Below are 19946 nucleotides of genomic sequence, written 5' to 3' on the forward strand. Positions count from 1 at the left end.
TGCAGTTCCAAAACTAAAGCAAATGTCCTGACAGCTTATTAAACCAAGTTACCAGTGAGGCTTTCAAATCAGTACTTGTCTTAGAACCCAGTGATGACTTTCACTCAGGGAACACCAAACACAGAGACGGGAAGCAGTCTGAACATGCCACAAATGTTAGCTGCAGCATCCAAAACAATAAGTTAAAGGAAATCAAACATATTTGTCTTTATGACCATTAAAAGTAGGCTAGACAGAGAGAGGAAGAAAAAGGGAAGAACATCACACCCACAGCTTTGCTTTACTCTAACTTGCAAAGGCAACAGCATGTCAGGAAAATCAAATCTGATACCATCTCATAGATGTTAAAGTGAAAACAGCTGTTCCACAAGATTCTGATATTGACAGCAGAAAAACTAGTACTGAATTATGTATCCATCAGAGTGGGTAGCTTCTTTGTTCTCTTTGGATATATAGATTTGTCTGGAATGTTTTCAATTAGAAAGAGGAACTTATTATTTAATTAAAACTTACATTGATAGCATCACATTTCATTTCAGGATTCTAACACAGTACTTTATCTTTCTCCCAACAAACTTGTTGATAAAATGGCAGGCTTTTATTAATCCCTTTCAAGATGTCATGGGCTAAACGTTATGGAACAACACTTGTATCTTGTGGATTGATTTATTTTTCTTTTTCTGGATAAGATTGCAAAGTTATCACTTTCTTCTCCTCCTCATTCCCTCTTCCAGTTCATGTACAAGCTGCTGCTTGGTTGGCTGTCCAGACAAATTCCACTTAGATAGGCCTGTGCCTTCCTACTTTTCTGCTTGTAAGACATGATAAATCACTGAAAGAAAAAATCCACCACCAACTCCAGCACTCACAATTGAAGTCAATATAAGTTTCAAAAAGGCAAAATTGATGGGGGTTGTGTATATTTGTGTATACACAGACAAAAAAAGTGTGAATAAAGGCTTTGTGCCCAAATAGTTCAAGTTTATTCCAGAACTCATATTTAATGTAAAGCAGAATAGTTCCATTTTCTACATGAGAGGCTCTTGGATACGCTGCTGTTAGTCTTACCAATTGCTTTCAGGAATTTCCTCAAAATTACCTTCGATGTTTCTGACCTTCCCCAAAATATTCACTGAACTAAACCATGCTGATATAAATATATAACTGCATAATCTTACTTTGAAACCAGCAAAATTCTAGTGATACATACAGCCAAGATATACAGCAAGCTGTCACCACCATAGTTGTTGCGTAGTTTTACTTTCAGGATTTGTGAAGCTTTTTTTTTGTTTCCTTTTCTACATGATGTGGGTGCATGGAAGTAAGAGGGGAACAGTAGAAAATAGCTGTAGGTTTATCTACATGTAATTGTACTATAGCACATTAGGAACTGCTGCCTGTAATTGAACTTTTCTGATATCCATGAAGTAACATGCCATTAGATGTTCCTTACATAGGAACAGATTATGAGCTTGGAGAACATTTCTGTGCCAGATACCATCATAAAAACTGTTTGGATTAAATACACACACACAAATTTAAGACCAAGAAAACAGGATTCCTTTTAAGTAGACAAATGCCACCACTAATAGTGACCTGAAAAGTCACTGTTAAAACTTCCTTTGGGAGATGGGGGAAAAGATTAATCTGATTACATATTCACAGTAATTTCTGGCAATTGCAGTCAGTGTGAGATACTGCTGTTGCACTCTGATCACACTTTTTTCTGCTGATGGACAAACTCGTGCCTTAAGTGCTGATCTAAACTATAGTTACTCCACCAACTTATAACCTAATTACTGTGTATTCACTGTAGCCAAAGAGCAAAAGGTGTAGCCTAAGGTTTCATAATGTTGCTATTTATGTTTCCACTGTAAGGAAGTATAACAAATGCTTTTTCAGGGCTTCAACACAAGTGAGATTTTAGAAAAATATTAAACAAGAATAAACACAAATCACACATGGCGAAAACAAAATAAAAAAAAAAAAAGTCTTTAGTGGAAAACAATTTTATCCTTTTCCTGCTTATGGACCTTAAAAATACACAAAGTGATCATTTCAAAATTGAAAATTCAGTCATGATAAGGCTCGATTACACAGCCATTTCCCAAGTCTTATTGCAATAAACTGTGAAATACTTTTATGCAACTTCATATCTTCAACTGTACAGATAAAACAATACTTGAAATCAACTAGCACTTCAATCCCTGTGTTTTTAATATATAAACTCAACACAGTATTGAATGACACATTTAAAATATTTACACATTTGACCAACAGCAGTACTTAGCATTTATTGCCTTAAAACTGCATGTTCACTGCATGGAGGTTTCTTACTTTGCACAAAGAGAACAAATAATACAGTTGTTTTCTTTTTCCCCAATTAAAAACTCCACAATGGTTTTATGGGAGATTGACATGTGTGGCAAATGCTGTTAGAGAGGTTTTTATCAATTTCAAGTATCAAGCTGTAACAGATTGGGAAATCACATGGGTAGTAGTATCTGCCTCTTGAGGTTGCAAGGGCCTTCCAATTCTGCTTAAGAACAGCTTAAAAGGACAGGAAAAGCAGGGTAGGGAATGCGAAGAAATGAAAAAGCAGAATCAATTTTAACTCACTGAAGAGAAGGGAAAGCCAGAGGTATGTTACTTCTCAGTTTCTAGGGCCTCAAGAAATCTCATACTAAAAAAAGAGTTCTATAAGATAGCTGAGAGTCTGAGACTCTAGAGGAAAACACACTTCATTATTTGCTTCATGATCAGTGCTAGCAAACATTAATCTAATGTACTGAAAACAGAGCACAATCTACTCAAATGCAAATTTATGGGGGGCAGGGAAGCAGGGCTGGCTCTTTAAATTCTAATTGTTATCATTAGGCTTTGGTTATACTTAGTGACTGGAACAGACATGGGAGAAATGAGTGGTGCTTGTTCCTTGCAGAAAAAAGTAAAAAACCCAAAAGTAAACCAAACGAAAAAGCCTACCACCACAAGCAGCACTTGTCACAAGCAGAGGCACCAAAGCCTGAATAATCAGTAACTGTCCTCTCCCTTTGTAGATCAGAACTGAGGCACACTGGTGAGGAATCTCACCTTATCTACGAAGAAGCCGCCATTTCAACTGGCTGTAATTGAAAGAATGACCATTTACAGCAAGCATTACTGTACTGCAGTAGATCAGTCATGGGAAGACTGCACCACTACTGCCTCTACTGGGCTTTACAATTATGAAAATCTTCTGTTTTCATTACAGTAAATCTTACACCTCACAAAACTAAAATTAAAGTATATAATATTTACATAGCATCTCAGATCCTCAATGCATTTTATAGGCATAAGCTAATCCTCACAACATCCCTGTGAGGTAGGTAGGTGTTAATGCTATTTTAACAACAACATAGTTCTAGTGACTTGCCAATGGCCACAGAAGATCTTGTGGAAAAACATTACAAAATTAAAGGAGCCTGGCTCCTACTCCTGCGCTTATATTCATCAAGCTACTTCCATAAAAAAAACACCCCTTCTTATGTAATTACTTAACCAAACCTGAAATCACTTGAAATGTTTTACAAGCAAAATGCTGCAAATTTGTATTTTTCAATAGTTTTACAGATCCCAAATTAGAATTAGCTTTCCCTTTTAAAGAACTAGATTTTAAATGGACAACTGACTGCTCTGAGCAAGCTTATTCTCTAGAACTACATGGCTTAAATATAAAGGGATTTGCCCAGGTAAACACTGGGGCTTTAGTGAGTTCTACTCACTATGAAAGGGATGACTCCAATTCAACCCCCTCTCTTTCAACTAGTAGGATTTGGACATGCTGAGAAAACAAGTTTCTCATTCCTGAGAAAAAAGGTGAGCCCTTTACCATTAAATTGTGAAACACAAACCTCTGGGCAAAAAAGTAGCAGATTCTGGTGGTAATTCAGTGAAGCTAATTAAGGCATAAATGCACATGAAAGTGGAAGTTTCATGCATCTAGTCCACTTCTCCCTGTCCCTGTGTATCTGTGCTTTCAACAAGGTTTTGAATTTTATGACTGAACTCGTCATGGTCATGCTTGTCAGCATTGAAAATTATAGGTTGAACAAAATTATTATGCCAGCATTAGAACTATTACAATGAGGAAGGAGCTGGCAAAACGGAAAAGAAGGTAATCTCAGAATGAAAACACTGGTCCAATAATATGTTTCTCAAGAAAAGTCTAGACAAATATATTTGTTACAATTATATCATGCAGCATTTATAATTGGTTTGAATTTCCTTTTTTCTTCCTTCAAAAACCAGGTGCATTTTTAGAACCATTATTCACTTTCCACTGTGAATGCAAAATCAATGCAATGATGCTATAAAACTTTCAGAATGCTTATGTGGAGTCAGCTCTCAGTGTTCACTACAAACAGTCTGAGTCTTTCCTGTGGACCTCAGTGTGCTTTCACATCCCAATTAACAGCAACTGGATGTGCAGAAGATGACAGAAGATTCTTTTTTTCTATTTTTTTTTTTTTCATAGAGATAGTGAAGTCAAATAGCTCAGGTAGAAGCAGTCACCAACCCCGCAGGAATATGAATGAACAGGACTTATTTCCAGAAGCCTTTGCAACCATTTCATGGATGTCACTAAGCAGAGACATCTTAGCAATGCTCTAAAAGAAACAAAATGTCATGAAAAGATCCCTGTTAAATATATGAGAATGAGAGGAAAATTAAAAAACACGAAAGTGTAACATCAAGCAGGAAATTACAAAAAACCCTGAAGCCTTACTAGGACAGTTTTCCTTTAACATATAATATTATTCTTAAATTAAGGACAAAGGAAATTTTTAAACCACCTTTAAAACTAGTCTTTGAAAGTGTGTGTTCATAATTGAGCTAAAGTCTTGATACTCAAACACACGGTGTCTCCACTTGTTACAACACAATGGGCCCGACAAGAAAAAGAAGGGGTATGCACATTACTTTTCCCAGAATACAAACTTAATTTGTGCTCCTGTTCATCACAATATGCAAGAGGATTTCAAAACTTTAAAGTTAATAAATATTTTAAAATAGTGAGCCAGCTTTAGGATTAATAAAACAATAATGACAGAGATAGTTATAAAAGAAAGGATGACTGAGTGTATCAGTCACTCAGTCAGACCCAAAACATGGAGTATTTGCTATGATCTCTTTGAAGATTTCGGTTTGGATACCTGACATTGAGCACATCATAACCAACCAGCAGCCCCTACTGCTGCTGATGTTCCCAGACTTCAATGCCCTCGATCTGAAAAAATGAGGTTTCAGAACTTCAGCCCCATCCAATGTACAAACTCAGAAAAACTCCAGAAGCAGTTTCAAAAACAGCAAACTCCAATTTAAAAATAAAAACTCAGCCATCACAACAGTTTGAAACAGACTGATCTGCCAGGATCATTGTATTTTGTGCAAGTGCACAGTCAAGAAATCCTTTAAAGAAAAGCACTAGAGTTTCAAGAAAAAAATGAGAGCAATACCCTTGTTCTAAAATACTATGCAAGTTATCTTAGAAATAAAGTACTATCTGGGAAGGTACACTATTATCTAAGAAGTTTCATGGTCACCTTGTAATGTGTAAATATGCCCTTGCCCAGTTTTCATATAAATTCAAAGAGAAAAGTATAATAAAGAGATGGCATTTTTTGCCTTGTGGATCCATGCTTGAGACACTTACGGATTTAACTTAAAAAAAAAAAAAAAAAAAAAAAAGGCTTAGATCACTTACAGCACAGTATTAGAGATTTGTGTCTGTTGTGAGATTCTGGCTATTGTGACTATTTTTGAGATGAACAGCTGCAGAATGGCACAGAATTGCAAACACGAAGTTATAAATAGCCATATAAAGGTGTATACCAGACTTTTTATATAAATTGTAAAAACACATGGGAAATATTTAACAGCATAATCTAGCAGAGATCTTAAACAGGAGGGCCCACTTCTGCCTCTGTGTATTTCCACAAAAATAATTTTACTAGACACGCAGCATTTGTGTTTGCTTCAGTTTCCTCTGGCTCATGACAGAAGACAAAGCAGGCCTTGCTTTCATATTCATGTGCTGCACTCCCTTGTTGGTTCTATATACTCAGGGCACTATATTCTGCTATGATAAAGTGCTGATATAAAAAACCAAGCAAGAGGAGAGCAGCTGGGAGAGCTCTGCAGAAGTGGGACCGGATTCAGCGAAAACAAAAATCTCCTACAGCACAGACTTCCCAATTACCCTTCCCCACTGGAGTCAGACATGCTTGAGTAAAAGGGTTTGATGCCCCTGTGCTAGCATAATTGTTTTAGCTAATGCCCCAACTTTATGAAGTTTGCCAGTAATTCACACCTTTTGGGTTGTTATTGCTTAAGCAAACAGTTCAGTGAAGAAATACATTGCAGTTGCATGCAACCCAGGTGAGAATTAAAACAGATACTGAAAGTAAAACTACACATGAACCTTGCATTAGACACTCATTCCAAAACAACACATCAACATGAAGGGCTGCAACAGATAACACAGCAGCTCAGTGCCAACATCCTAAACCAACTCTCAAGAGTCAAATCTTGCCTTAAATTTCTTACCTAAAGTATATGAGCTTTTTTTTCTTTTAAATTAAGGCAATGAAATGGCTACATTTCCTAAAGTTCATTTTAGGGGAACAAAAATATACACCTTTTTTTTTTTTTCTCTGAACTTTAGGCAGCAGAACATAATGTAAAAACCTGCATTGCATTAAACCTGCAATGTCAGGTTGATGTAGAAAAACAGAACTAAGTTAAAATACCATTTGGTTTTTCTTCCCCATTGGAACACAAACTCAAACTTTAAGAGAGGAAAAATAAAGCTTAAAATCAGCTAAACTGTTTAGAGCTTTATATGTATCTGCATCACACTCTAACATGATTTTGGGTAGAAAAGAAATCTGTATGTTCATATGACCACTCATATTTTAAACCAGTGCAGGGGGAAAGGCACTGCATTTATTTCATTGTGCCCATATCTGTTTGCGCATAAATGGAAAAAAATTCAATTCAGATTTTCTGTTCATTCTCTTCCACACCCAAGTATGACAGATTGCAGCTAACACATAATAGCAGAAGCTGATTCAAAGTTGACCTCTCCTATTCCATGATGTTACGTTCAAACTTCCAGGCTCTTTAGAATCTGAGATGGCTGCAAAGAACCCAGAGACAGGTACAAGATTTAGTCAGCATTCAGCATTTCTCAGTGCATTTTGCAGAAAGGGTCTAAATTAGGCATAGAGTTTTGTTGTTTATTTTACACAGAGAAGTCCACCAACATTTGCCATAAATTCTTCTAAACTCTTTAAGAAGGCCATCTTCTGCTTACGGTCCAGTGTAGGAGGAGTGCTGCTTGCAGTAAGCTTGTTGAAGGCATCTGCTAATCGCTGGTAAATTACTGGATCTTGTTGAGTTGATAGCAACGTTTCAACTAACTCTGAATATTCAGCCTGTTAAACAAACATATAAAAAAGATAGAGATATACAATATATACAACTTCTCTCATCAGGAAAAGATCCAGAATAAAGGCTGTGACAGAAAACCATCAGTATCCTCTTTACCTGTCCTCACAGCCTTTCACTTACCTCTAAACCAGATAAAATCCTTCATCCAGGATGGTATTTTAGTAAAGCTAAAGAAGTTTTCAAACCAAGGTACAATGCTTTGCAGTGCAGAGTAAGATGAGAATTTTAAGGCAAAGGGCCTTCTGGCTCTTTCTTAGCATAGGCTTATTCCTGCAAACTGGACTGCTTTTCCTTGATGCCTGTCCCATGTTTCATACCAATCAGCTCCTCTCACAGGTTCTCCATTTTCTAGGGTTCCTTCCCTGGGAGAGAGCTTAGACTCCTTTCTAAGAGTTTCCTACTTACTCTCATGCTTATTTAGACAGAAACAAAAGACAAAGAAACATGTCAAACACGACTAGAAAGACACTGCCAAGGGGCACACACCTGAAGCATGCCCAAAGGGACTGAGCTCTGGGAGCACAGGTGAAGGACACAGGAGTCAGAACGGCAGTTCCCTGCATTTTGCCCATGAGGGGTTGGGTGAGGGTAGACACAACAATATTTGCCACCTGTGGGTGGTATCACAGGGTCCTTTTCTCTTACATGTTCAGGAGTCTCTCTTTGAGGGTAAAGGGCTGCCAACAAAAGAAAGGATCTATAGGACAAAATGGCTTAGCACCATCTTTGCCAAAGACTTGCCAATCTGGCAGGAAGGGGCATGTTGAGGGATGGTGGTGCCAACTTGTAGATAAGTAAAGAAACAGAGACCACAAAGAAAGTGTGATGGGTTTAAGAGTGCTCCTCAGAAAAGATGAAACAGGCTGAAAGGAGGCCAACCTGAAATGCCTGTGCAGAAGTATGTTCAGCTTTGGAAAAAGAATGAGCTAGAGCTCCACGTGCAGGTTCAGAGCTGCAACGTAACTGCAGGCACTGATATGTGGTGGGACAGGTGGCATGACTGGAGTGTTCCAAGGGACAGGTGGAAGTTTGTTAGAGCTCTTCAGGACAGAAGATGACAGAAGATTGACACTTCTGTGAAAAGGCAGCTCAAATTAAAGGTGGTTTTCTACAGACTGGGCAGCAATCTAGTTGAGTGATCAGAGAAGAAGCAGTAAAGATGACATCATCTTCTGGGGTGAGATCTCATTACAAATCCCCAGAATAGGGCTTTTAGTCATCTTAAAGCAACTTGAGGAAGTTTCCAGATCAGACTTAGAAGAGATTATCTCCCTGACATTTGCTCACACACCAAATGGGCTACCCAAGGGTATGACTTTGCATCTGCTATTCACAGCTAGTAAGAGCTGGTCAGGGATGTGGTAATTACTGCCAGCCTTTCAGTCATCATTAAATAATGGAGTTAAGGATTCCCAGGAAAGCAGGAAAGAGGGCAGCCAGCCTTGGAATCAGAGAACCTAGACATTGTGTGAGCACTGTCACCTTCTCCAGGACTGGTGGGTGAGATGTGTGGGAGCAAGCTCTGAAAACAAAAAGCTCCAGAGGTGTGACGGGTCTTTAAGGATAACCTCTTCCAAGCAAAAGAATGGTCTGTCCAGATACGAGGAAAACAATGAGGACATTGATTCAGCTAAGCAGGGACTTAATGACTGAACTCCAGCACAAGAACAACACATGCAGGAAATAGAAGCAGGAACAGCTAGAAAAGAGGAAAGCAGAAACAATCTGTACAAGAACAACAGCAGAAAAATGAAGTTCAGCTAAAGCTCAATTTAGCAAAGGCCATCAAAGACAATAAAAGTAGCTTTTACCAGTACTTTAAGAGTAAAAGAAGAAACTGGGAAAATCTGGGTTCTACCGCTGAATGGAATAGATAATTTAATGATAGTAGACAAGAGGCAAGGATAAAACAATCAATGCTTTCTTTTGCCTTGGTCTTCACTGACAAGTTTTTCCAGACCTTTGTGACTGGAGACAGGGTCCATGGAGGAGACAAACTATGCATAGTAAAGAGGACCAACCCAGGGACCTCTTCAGAAATGTTGATGCATGCAAGCTCATAAGACCTGACAGAATCTATCCAAGGGTTCAGAAAGCTGGCTCGTGTTATTCATTACTGGTTGCTGTCTGTCATCTTCAAATGACTAAGAAAATCATGAGGCAAGTACTCCTGGAAGTTATTTCTGGGCATGTGATCATCAAAGGACCCAAGGGAATGGCCTGAAGTTGTGCCAGGGGAAGTTTATGTTGAGTATTAGAAAAGGTTCTTCACCCAGAGGGTGGTTGGGCACTGGAACAGGCTCCCCAGGGAAGTAGTCACAGCACCAGCCTGACAGAGTTCAAGTATTTGGACAACGCACTCAGGCACATGATGGGACTCTTGGGGATGGTCCTCTGCAGGGCCAGGAGTTGGACTCGATGATCCTCATGGGTCCTTTCCAACTCAGTATATTCTGTGATTCTGAGAACAGCTAGTATGGATTTACCCGGGGTAAATCATGCTTTACCAACCTGTCTTCTTTGACAAAACTACTTACATCTATGGCTAAGACAAATGCAGTGGATGCCTAAGGTAAGCACGTCTTTAGCAGCCGTGTACTGCACCCTTGCAACTAAGCTTGAATTTTATTGTTTAAATGGGTGAACTACTATATGTATAAAAACACACCTGTACCATCAGCCTATAAAGGATTGAGGCTAATGGCTCATGTTCCACCTGGAAACCGGTTCCAAATGGCGCTAAGAGCTCTCATCTGGACCTTATCTGTTAAATATTTTAGTCAGTGACCTGGAGAAGGAGGGGAGATACACTGTTCTCAAGCCTGGGAATGAAACCAAACTGGGGGATGCAGTCAGTGTGTTCAAGGGCAGGACTGATATTTAGAGACACTTATTCAGGCTGGAGCAATATGCTGACTGGAGACTAATGAAACTCAGCAAGGACAAATGCAAAGACCTGCAGCTGAAATAGGCAGACCTCCTGAGGATGCCCCTCTTTCAACCCAAATGATTCAATGATTTATCAGGCGCACAAGAAATAACCACTCTCCTTTAACAAAAGACTTCTTTTCAGGGTGTATCTGAATGCCATACCTGATGCAAACACACTAATGTGTAGAATGCTTCACCTGCTGCAGTTGTCATTTCTGTATTGTGCTTCTGAAGTACCAGCATATCAAAAACCATCTGAAATCGCAAAACAGGAGTAGCTGTGTAAGTGTAAACTTAACTTTCTACTTTATCAACATTTGCTGCTGAAGCTCATCTTTACTTCTGATAATAACAATGAACATGTATTACAAACATCCAAGGTTGCTGTCTGCTTTGTTGCCCCCTTTTTTTTTATTTTTGAATTTAGGTACCAGAAATTTAGAAGCCAAGTTCTTTAAGGACTTGAGTCTTGGCTTAACAGCATAAATTCACATCTCAAAGCACTGGAACCTGTTCATGATTTGTATTAACTGTTCTTCAGAGAAATATGACATCACTTGTATTTTTCTCCAAAACCTGCAGATATGCCAGAGAAATAATGCAAAAAGCCTTTCCTCTTCAAGAATAAAATACAGAACTTTTTCTCGAGTTTTGGAGACTCCTATAGCTCACAGAAAGTCAAACAGGGAACAGATCAGTAAAGAGTAATATAATAATTTTAAGTGGAAATTCAAAAATAAGGAATGAAACTATGTTAACTTAGAAGATACATAAAGACAAAATTATGCAAGTTTCTCTCTCAGCTTGTCTGATGGAAGCATTTAATGAGCAATTCTCTGAAATCCCAATGTCAGTTTGGTAAGAAAAGATGTCTTAAGTAAAACAAGCACACAGATTCCACAATTCCTTTGTTGCCAGTTAGTGGGAATCTGGTTGCTACCAGGTCACCAGGTCCAAAATTCATTAAAGTGGATGGTCCTAGAAGTAATGTACTGAATGTGATATTGAATTAAGAAAATGCTTAATTCATTAGATAATTGAATAAATGACAGCATTTCCTTTCTAGTTCCCAGCTATGCTCTTTTTAATGCCTTTTCTTTTAGTACTCTACCCAGCCTACAGTTCACAGAATTCTGGAAGCCTTCTGTTCACAGCTTCACCAGTAACTGCTAAGTCTGTCAATATCAAATGCAGAGCATGGATATAAAAATTACATTCCTAGAGGCTCAGGTCTTTTGTTTACTGGCAATAATGGACTGGTTCCCTCTACATCTCCATCATCTTTTGTACTCTAGTCTGATATCTTCAGTTCTTCATGCCCTCTTCTTAAGCTGCTGGGTTGTTTGGTTTGGGGTTTTTTTGGTTTTTTTTAGTAACAGGCTGTTTCTTACTATATATGTTATCCTGATTAATCTGGATATGATCACTGTTTGGCCTCTGGATGCTACCTTTATGCAAAAAACCAAAGTAACAAGAAACAGATGCCTTACCTTAAGAAAGTGCCTCGTTGCTAGAAAAAGGGTTGAATCTGTTTCTTGTGCTTTTGCACACTGTTCTGCTAACGGTGTTACAGCCTCCAGACAGAGCTGGCAAACCTCTGAGCTCATTCTGATAATGAGTGTTAAAGAATTGAAGTCAGATTTCAATTAAATTGTGGTCAAAATACCCAGCTGTGACACTAGAAAATATCCGAAACACTTGTATGTTTCAAGGTTTCTTTCACTACAAAGATGCTAATTAAAAAAATCAAATTTAAAAAAATGCTAGAAAAAGGGAGGGAAAAAAGGATTCCAACTTCATTACCTTCTTTTATTAGCTACATGCCATAAGGTAACATAAGCCACTCTGACATAACATTTTCAGAAAGAGTCCCTTATGGTCAAGCTCATCTGTTTCTGACACGTGCCACAGATTAGTGAAAATGGTACTCCCGTTATGAGAGGGAGAGCCCATTGGCACCCTGACAGGAAATGCTCTGGAGCCAGCCCAGTAGAACAGCAGCATGTTTTGTATTACCAGCTGAGAGACTAATTCAGGAATGGCTTTGGGATACCAGCTGAAGGCTTATGAAGTTACACACTCTGAAATGAAGTAATGGAGGAGGCAGGAATGGCTGCCAGAAAAAACTTATATGCTAAGCTACTTAAAGGCTGCACCCCAGCACCACAAGTCAGAGGCAATTCAGCTAATGCTGGAATCTCAATGGACACTACAGTGAAACTTTCAATCCCCAGAGAGTAGAGTAAGAGTCAAGAGTCAATTACCAATATATAATTATACAGGCATTTGATAATAGATATTGATAAATAGATACTGATAAAAAAAGAAAAAAAAGATATTTTCAACAGGTCCTTTTAAAAGCAACTTATATTTTTTTTAAACATTCCCAAGCTCTATAAAGGATACGATGACATCCCTAACTCCAGTGAGTACATTAGGCTCTTAAAGAGGTCCTCTGGAAGTTGTGGAATTTTCTCAGGGAATATCTCACATATGAAAGTGATTAATTTGTAATATTGATTACACAGGGATGGAAACTGTCAAAAGAAAAACATTGTATTTTTAGAATCAATCACCTAACTATTTTGACATAATTTTCAATTATACAAAGAGACAGGACTGATGATTTGCACTGAAAAAAAGAATTTTAGTAAGAAACTTGAGTCATTGGAATGGCTACAAACACTGTGGTACAATAAAAGATTACTAAAGACGAACAGTAGATGGTGGCAGTCTGGTATGTGCTCTATACAAATTACAGGAGTTTTATTTCAGACAGAGACAGATCTAGTCCCGTGGGGTAAACGCCTCATGAGCAACTGGAGCACAATGGAGGGGCTCCCAGGGTACATCCCTTGCCTGGCTTTGATCTACAGTGGACGCAGCCCCGGCGCTCAGCACGTGCTACTGGATGAGAGGCACGTGCAGAGGGGGACAGCTGAGACACCCTCCAGAAGTGTTCCCCTGCTTCAAACTAAAACATGAGCACAGTGCAACAATGAAATGCTACTGTCTCACTGCTTTGTATTTTACTGTTCCACTGACAAGCTGCTGATGCCTTCAATCGACAGCCATCTGTTTGCAGAAATAAATAGTTACTTATAACTCATGCTGTTATTTATGCTTCTTGTCACTTTTCTGGCACTATCAGAAAAAGGACTCTGTGAGCCACATTTCAGGTTTGGCTGTTGATCTGCACAGACTTGCTTTTAGAAGAAAAGTTTTGTTTAGGACCTTCAGAAATACATTTTCTCAGCTTAGAGTATTTCTTTTCAAAGAGCATTTAGAACTATGGAACAGTTATTTACATTTATGAAATCTAGAAAATTCGGCTTATGGAGGTGGAATACATACAGGAACAAATTCTGGGAATTCATTACTATAGAGCTTTCATATTCTAGCAGCTCCATGTAAAAAATATACTTACCTTCAGCAGATCTTGTGACATTAGAGGCAAAACTAAATTAACCCCATACAAGACAACATCTGCTGCTGATACAGATCTATTTGTAACTTGCCCAGGCTCATGTCCTCTAAATACTTCATCTGCAGAAAAGAAAAAATAATTTGTATAAAAGGAAGATTAAACATATTGAAGGAATAGTCCCATTTCTTTATAATACAGACATTTTTAAAAATAGGACTAGTCCCCTCTCTCCAAACAAAACCATGAGGCTCTGTATTAAAATAGAAACTTAGTGAGTGGAGGCTGTCACATCACTCTATATTTATATTCATTAGGACTAAGCATTTCATAATCACTTGTACCAGATGGCATGCTAAACCAGAACCCTTCAGATACTGAGGGCTCCCTTCCATTACAGAACATTGCTTTGTTTCTAGTGATAGCTGCTTCATGCTTGCACACATAAACACATAGTGAGTAAAATATTACTGCATTTTTATGCTTTTTAAATACATATTATATATTTACATACACTTTAATATCTTTTATGAACAGAAGGAGAAAAAAATGGGAGAACTAACAGAAAAAGTTCTGTAGTTTGGATGTTGCCAAGTTTTCTCCAGTTACAGGTTAAGGCCTACATTTCCCATCAACTGACAGTGACCTTACTTTTATAATCCCTGCATTGAGTCAGCAGCAGTATGTAGAAAACTCGCCATAGATTTGATCTCTGGGCATTGCATCTAGGTTTTATTCACACTACTTTGTTTCATGGTGTTTTCCACACAACTAACATCCAGATCTTGAAGAAAATACTTCACTATGCACCAGGTTGTCCATTCAATGGAAAAAGTCTAAATCTGGTTCTGTACTTGTGTGGTGCATGTATGATACAAAAAGTAAAATTATGTTCTGCATTTCAGAGTACAAGGTTCTCTCTTTCAACACATGCCTCAGAAAAGCAATGAATATCAAAACATGCTTGGTATCAAATTAAATCTGCTTGGGTTGTTATCTGTGCAAAGTGTATAGAACATGGTGAGATACAAATCATGCAAATGTGTTTTGGCTTATTCAAAGGCAATGCACCACAGCTAACTGCCAGAACACACTCAGGACAACTGCAGTTTTAAGTGGCAAACACATGAAAGAAAGTAACAGGTTGGGATACAAGAAGGAGCCCTTAACTACACCCACAAACCCTAAAGCATGTTGTAAAAGAGGAATACAGAAGGTGGAATTTTAATGACTTAGTATTTCACAGAAGTTGAATCCTGTATTAAGAAGACAACTCATCTGTTCTCTTGCACTACTTTACTACTACAACTTCTCTATGTGCTTTTTGTTATAAAACTGCTGGTACAACATATTCAGACTTGCAACATTCAGATTTCAAGCTGTTTCATACATCCATAATTTATTTTATGACAGTAATAATAATTTCAGATGTCAGAATACTGTGAAAAGATCTTCTTTGCTACTTTAAAAAACAATGTCCATATCCTGACCCAGACAAGCCTAAACTTCAGCTTTTACTTGACATGGACTGAACACAAGCCTCAAAATGGTTCTTACAGTTCAGAAAACAACATGTGGTTCATCAATTACCAATTCCTTAATACCTGTATCACTGAAATCTATGAATTCTTTAGATAGAAGATTAGTGAGAAGCTCCATAATAAGAAGGAGATCCTGGTACTGGTCTTCTTCTGCTGTAACATCTATCCGTTGGCGACCCAGATTATTCTTGGAATACACCTGGAGCAGAGTTAGGCAGGCCTCATACAAGTTCATGGCTTTGGCCTATAAAACAATGTTACATAATAAGAAAACTTCCATATGCTAAAAGTGAAACACTTCATTTTAAGATGGCATTAAGATGGACACACTTTAGTTATAGAAGTTCAGAGGCACAATACACTATTTGTGCATACTCATACTCCTCCAGATGAGAAAACAAAATTAGCCAATGGTGCAAAGATACAAGTGCACTGCACAAACTCAAAATTTTAACTGTTAACTTCTTGGGATCTATTAAATGCCTTGTCTAGAACTAAGTGTCTCTATGGTATATATTTGCCACACAGAACACTGCTGCAATTTTAGACTAGACTTCAGAGAAGTTTGATATTGTCATAAAAAAGTACTCAACAGCCTGTCCTCTTCTGTCACCAATGCATAGAGTTAGACTAGTGATGAACTGTGGTTAAATTTATTGGGGGAAAAAACCAAAACAGTCTAGATGTGCTGCTTTTAATCTTTCCAAGTGTATGTTTTAAAACAAAGGAATTCCTTAACGGATGTGTCCACACAGTCTTTCTTTCTCTCTATAAAAAATCACTAAATTTTATTTTATTTTGTTTAAGGAATAGCGCTGTATACACATTTACACACATGCACATGCAAACTCTGACCCCTCCTTCCCTTTCTACTTGCATTTACCTCTCCAAGATAGCAAATTTGTTTATGTGCAACTTCAACAAAGACTTCTATTATGAGATTAACAGTCTCTGGTGTGTTTTTATATACTTCCATTAATCCAATGCAATTCTTAAGAAAGTCCATTAGGAAATTGAAGAGAATTGCTACGTTATCGATCTGGGTAGCCTCAGCAATGCCGCAGAGTGCTTCTAATGTGGCAGTGATTTCCTGCTTCACTTCCTCCTCCTGACAGATCTGCTGAAAGTTTTCTTGGTTTATCACATTCAAGAATCGCTGCTGAAGTGGCTGAAGAACCTTGAAAATTTTCAGAAAAGTCACATTAAGATAAGCATACTATTACATGAGATGTGAGGTTTAAATAATTTAGCAAACTCATTGCTTTTAGCATGGCAGTACAAGAATCATTCACTTCCAGTTTCCAATGGCCCATTCATATCATTATCTGTCACATTAATGCGAACAGAAGTGGTAGTGGGTAGTGCTTCTCACTGTCCATCACAGCCTGCAGGCAGCTGTCAAAATGAGCACCTCCATAAATATTTTATACAATTTTGTAGTATTTAAACAAATGACAATGACTTTCTCTGGCTCAAAGCATTTGATTTCCTTCAGATTCAGCATTAGGGGAAAAGACTTTTACAGCTTATGAATGAAACCATTCAGATTAAGTTATCTTTGCCACATTATAATTCTCAATAGTGAAATCACTTTTGTCATCATCTGTATTTGGAAGCAATTTAGAAACTTCCACAAAACCAGTTAATTTTTTCTCCAGTTATTTCCATTGCCTTACAGTCTTACCTAAAAACACTAATTTTCTAGCTCTGCCAAAAAAAGCACATTTTGCTCGATGTGAAGGTTGATGCTTTACAAAGTCACATGGTGCTTCCTGATGCCAGTTCAGGTACTTTCTAGCATCAACCTCTCTAGTATTAAATATCCAATCTTTAATGGAGCCAGGGCACAAAGAGCTGGTCAAGACTCTACATTATGTTACACATTAGCTTTTTACTTACTGTCATTACCATTAAGTGATAACAGAATAATTCATAACACCATAAAATTAAAATGAAAGCAAGAAATGTCCCAGTGCAAGGGAAATTTTTAATCTTCTACAATAGTGTTTTTCAAACATATTGCTCTACTGTCTGCTTCACAAATCCTCCAATTAATTATTAGTGGTTTCTCTTTGGATTCAGATATTTAGATACAAGTAATGTCTACCAAGGAGAGAATAACTTTAAAAAATCATCAGTATTAAATATCAAAACATGTTATACAAATTGATTTTGTGTCACTAATAAAATTTCCTAAACTAACTTGTTGTATTGCTTGCTTACATGGAGGTAATAGAAGTATCAAAATAGCTTACCTCTGTCCAGTATTGTTGCTTTGTTTCTGTATCCATATGAGCAAAACCTCCTAGAACTAAAGCTTTCATTAGTGTTCTCTGCACAGAGCTAGACAGATAGTGAAGAGGAGGGCTTCGCCTTGCAAACTGTTTGGCTAAATTCCACCAGTTTTCACACTGAATAACTAAGTTTGCCCTAAAAGAGGGGAAAAAATTCATTAAAGACTTCACAAACTGTATGAACAGAGCACATCAGGTTTCTAGCAGTTGCCAGAAGTTTTTTGTTGCTATATTTTTTAAAAATTCCTTTATTCTGAGGCTAAATTACCTTTTGATTTTCATCTTACTAATGCCTCAGCTCTCAGAATTCTACAGTGTATACTCTGAAAATAGATCAATTCATCCAGAAGAAAAGCAGGAAAGTGCTTTAGTTTTACACACATATACACACAAGAGTTAATGGACATATTGCATGGATTAAAAGCTTAGTCTCATTATGTCATAATAAAATAAGCAATTTAATCCAAAACTAATTCCTGTGGGGTTTAATTTTTTTAAAAGGAAAAGTCCTCAAGCATTCAAAATCCTCATACTTCGGAACAGTCTTTCAGTAGACTGTGAATGCATGATTGCATGTATAATTGCATGTCAATTAACAGAAATAAAGCATTCAAGAACTTCCTGCTTCACAGTTTGCAATATCAAAGAAAACTTATTGAAATTTGACTGAATCCATAAATTCCTGTATTTAAAACAAAACTTAGGTTTACAAAACATATTTTAGACTGGCTTAGCCAGTATCTGAACTCCTAATCAACAAAAATTAACAACAGCATAAAAACCCTTACAATAAGAGTGGAGACCAGTTGTTTTCCTTTCTCACTGTTATAAGAGTGAGACACAAAAGTAGGGAAGGAGAGTGCACTTCTAAACAGTAATAAAAATCAGGTGATGTTTTGTCAAATACAGGTCTCACTCCTCAGCTTTTCAGACAAGTTTGCGGTGTTTTTTCCAGTTACAGTATGTTACTAAAGTAATTTGACTTACAGAGACATGAATATGAAGCGCCCTATATCTGGATTACGGTGGCCAAAAAACTTTAAAGGAAGCAAAAGAAACTTTTTGACTTCCAGAGGTATAGCAACTTACCGCTCTCTCCTTTCCACTAATGTTACTAGTAGTTGTACAGTATCATTTGCAAGGTCCTGCTCTGAACTCCACACTGCCAGGTTACTGATCACTTTTTCTAAAAGGTAACCCACAATCCACTGGGAACCCTCTGTATCAGCACCAAATGCTGTACTAAATGGCAGACTTATCTATAAGAAAAGCATTAAAATGAGTGAGTTTTACAGCAGCCAGAACCCAAAAGTGTATGGCAATCATTGTCAGCAAATTCTTTTTAGGCTATCACTTCTTTCCTACTTAAATTACACAAATGTTACATAGACAAAGGCAAAGAACACCTGTAATAGAAAAATCTTTGCCAAATTTATTGATTTTAAGCACAACATCTAAAACAAAGAAAAGTTTCAACCTTGTTACAAAAAAGGTTTGAATATGTATAGCTTTTAAGGCCAATGAAAGTTCAAAAGCTTTAATAATTAAAAGAAAGATCCCAAAATCACCTCCCGAAGTGTTTCCATAAATTTAAGACATAATTCCTCAAAATTCAGTGGCAAAAATTATTAGAAATAAACCTAGTTCTTGATCTATATAGAAATTTGGAGAAATTTTCACCTCAATTTTTCTGCATCTGCTTTCTGCAGATGGTTCCTTCAATCTACACATTTCTTAGGAAACATGTCACACTCTGGTCCTGGCACATTAAAATATGCTTCCTTGAAATTGCCTGTTCTCCTACCTTTAAATGCAAGTTTTTCAAGAGTGAAACCAAAAACTTTGTAGTAATTGTGCAGGGGCTTCCTGTCAGCACACCACTTACGCTTCCACCTTTAAGAACTCATGACTGAGCATAAGGTTTAAACAGAGGTTTCAATCACTTTCACATGTCAACACAAACTAAATGTGTGCATTTCCTAGACAATCTGTTCTGTTTCTTCACATTGTTTTTCACATGGATCTCCTTCTAACATGACCTCAAATTCTTGCCCAACTGGTACCTTTATGAATTCTTAGCTGTGCTATATGTATGAACTGAATCATATGACTCCAAATATTTACAAGTCTGTGTGATACTTATTATTGTTAAGGAGAGGCCTCCTGAAGCGTTAGTATCCTTAGTTGGTTCAATAGTGGAAATAAAGGGGAGGAGGAGGACACTTTTCAAAAATTAGAGCGAACAGGACCTCCTCAGGATGG

The 19946-nt window shown here is 37.5% G+C and overlaps 1 protein-coding gene across 1 annotated transcript in view; it reads right to left on the minus strand.

Moving 5' to 3' along the window:
* Positions 1–1993: 1993 nt before the first annotated feature.
* The window catches only part of XPO4 (exportin 4), a 76306-nt gene continuing 58353 nt past the window's right edge, over positions 1994–19946 (minus strand). The window contains exons 15-23 of the mRNA XM_066313048.1: positions 18774–18943; positions 17646–17820; positions 16274–16567; positions 15454–15634; positions 13853–13971; positions 12832–12962; positions 11916–12033; positions 10588–10680; positions 1994–7478 (exon numbers count right to left, since the gene is read on the minus strand). Coding sequence (XP_066169145.1) covers positions 7281–7478; positions 10588–10680; positions 11916–12033; positions 12832–12962; positions 13853–13971; positions 15454–15634; positions 16274–16567; positions 17646–17820; positions 18774–18943 — 1479 coding nt within the window. The 3' untranslated portion in view covers positions 1994–7280. The remainder of the gene's footprint in view (positions 7479–10587; positions 10681–11915; positions 12034–12831; positions 12963–13852; positions 13972–15453; positions 15635–16273; positions 16568–17645; positions 17821–18773; positions 18944–19946) is intronic.

Source organism: Sylvia atricapilla, chromosome 2 (assembly GCF_009819655.1).
Source record: "Sylvia atricapilla isolate bSylAtr1 chromosome 2, bSylAtr1.pri, whole genome shotgun sequence".
In the NCBI taxonomy this organism is placed as follows: domain Eukaryota; kingdom Metazoa; phylum Chordata; class Aves; order Passeriformes; family Sylviidae; genus Sylvia; species Sylvia atricapilla.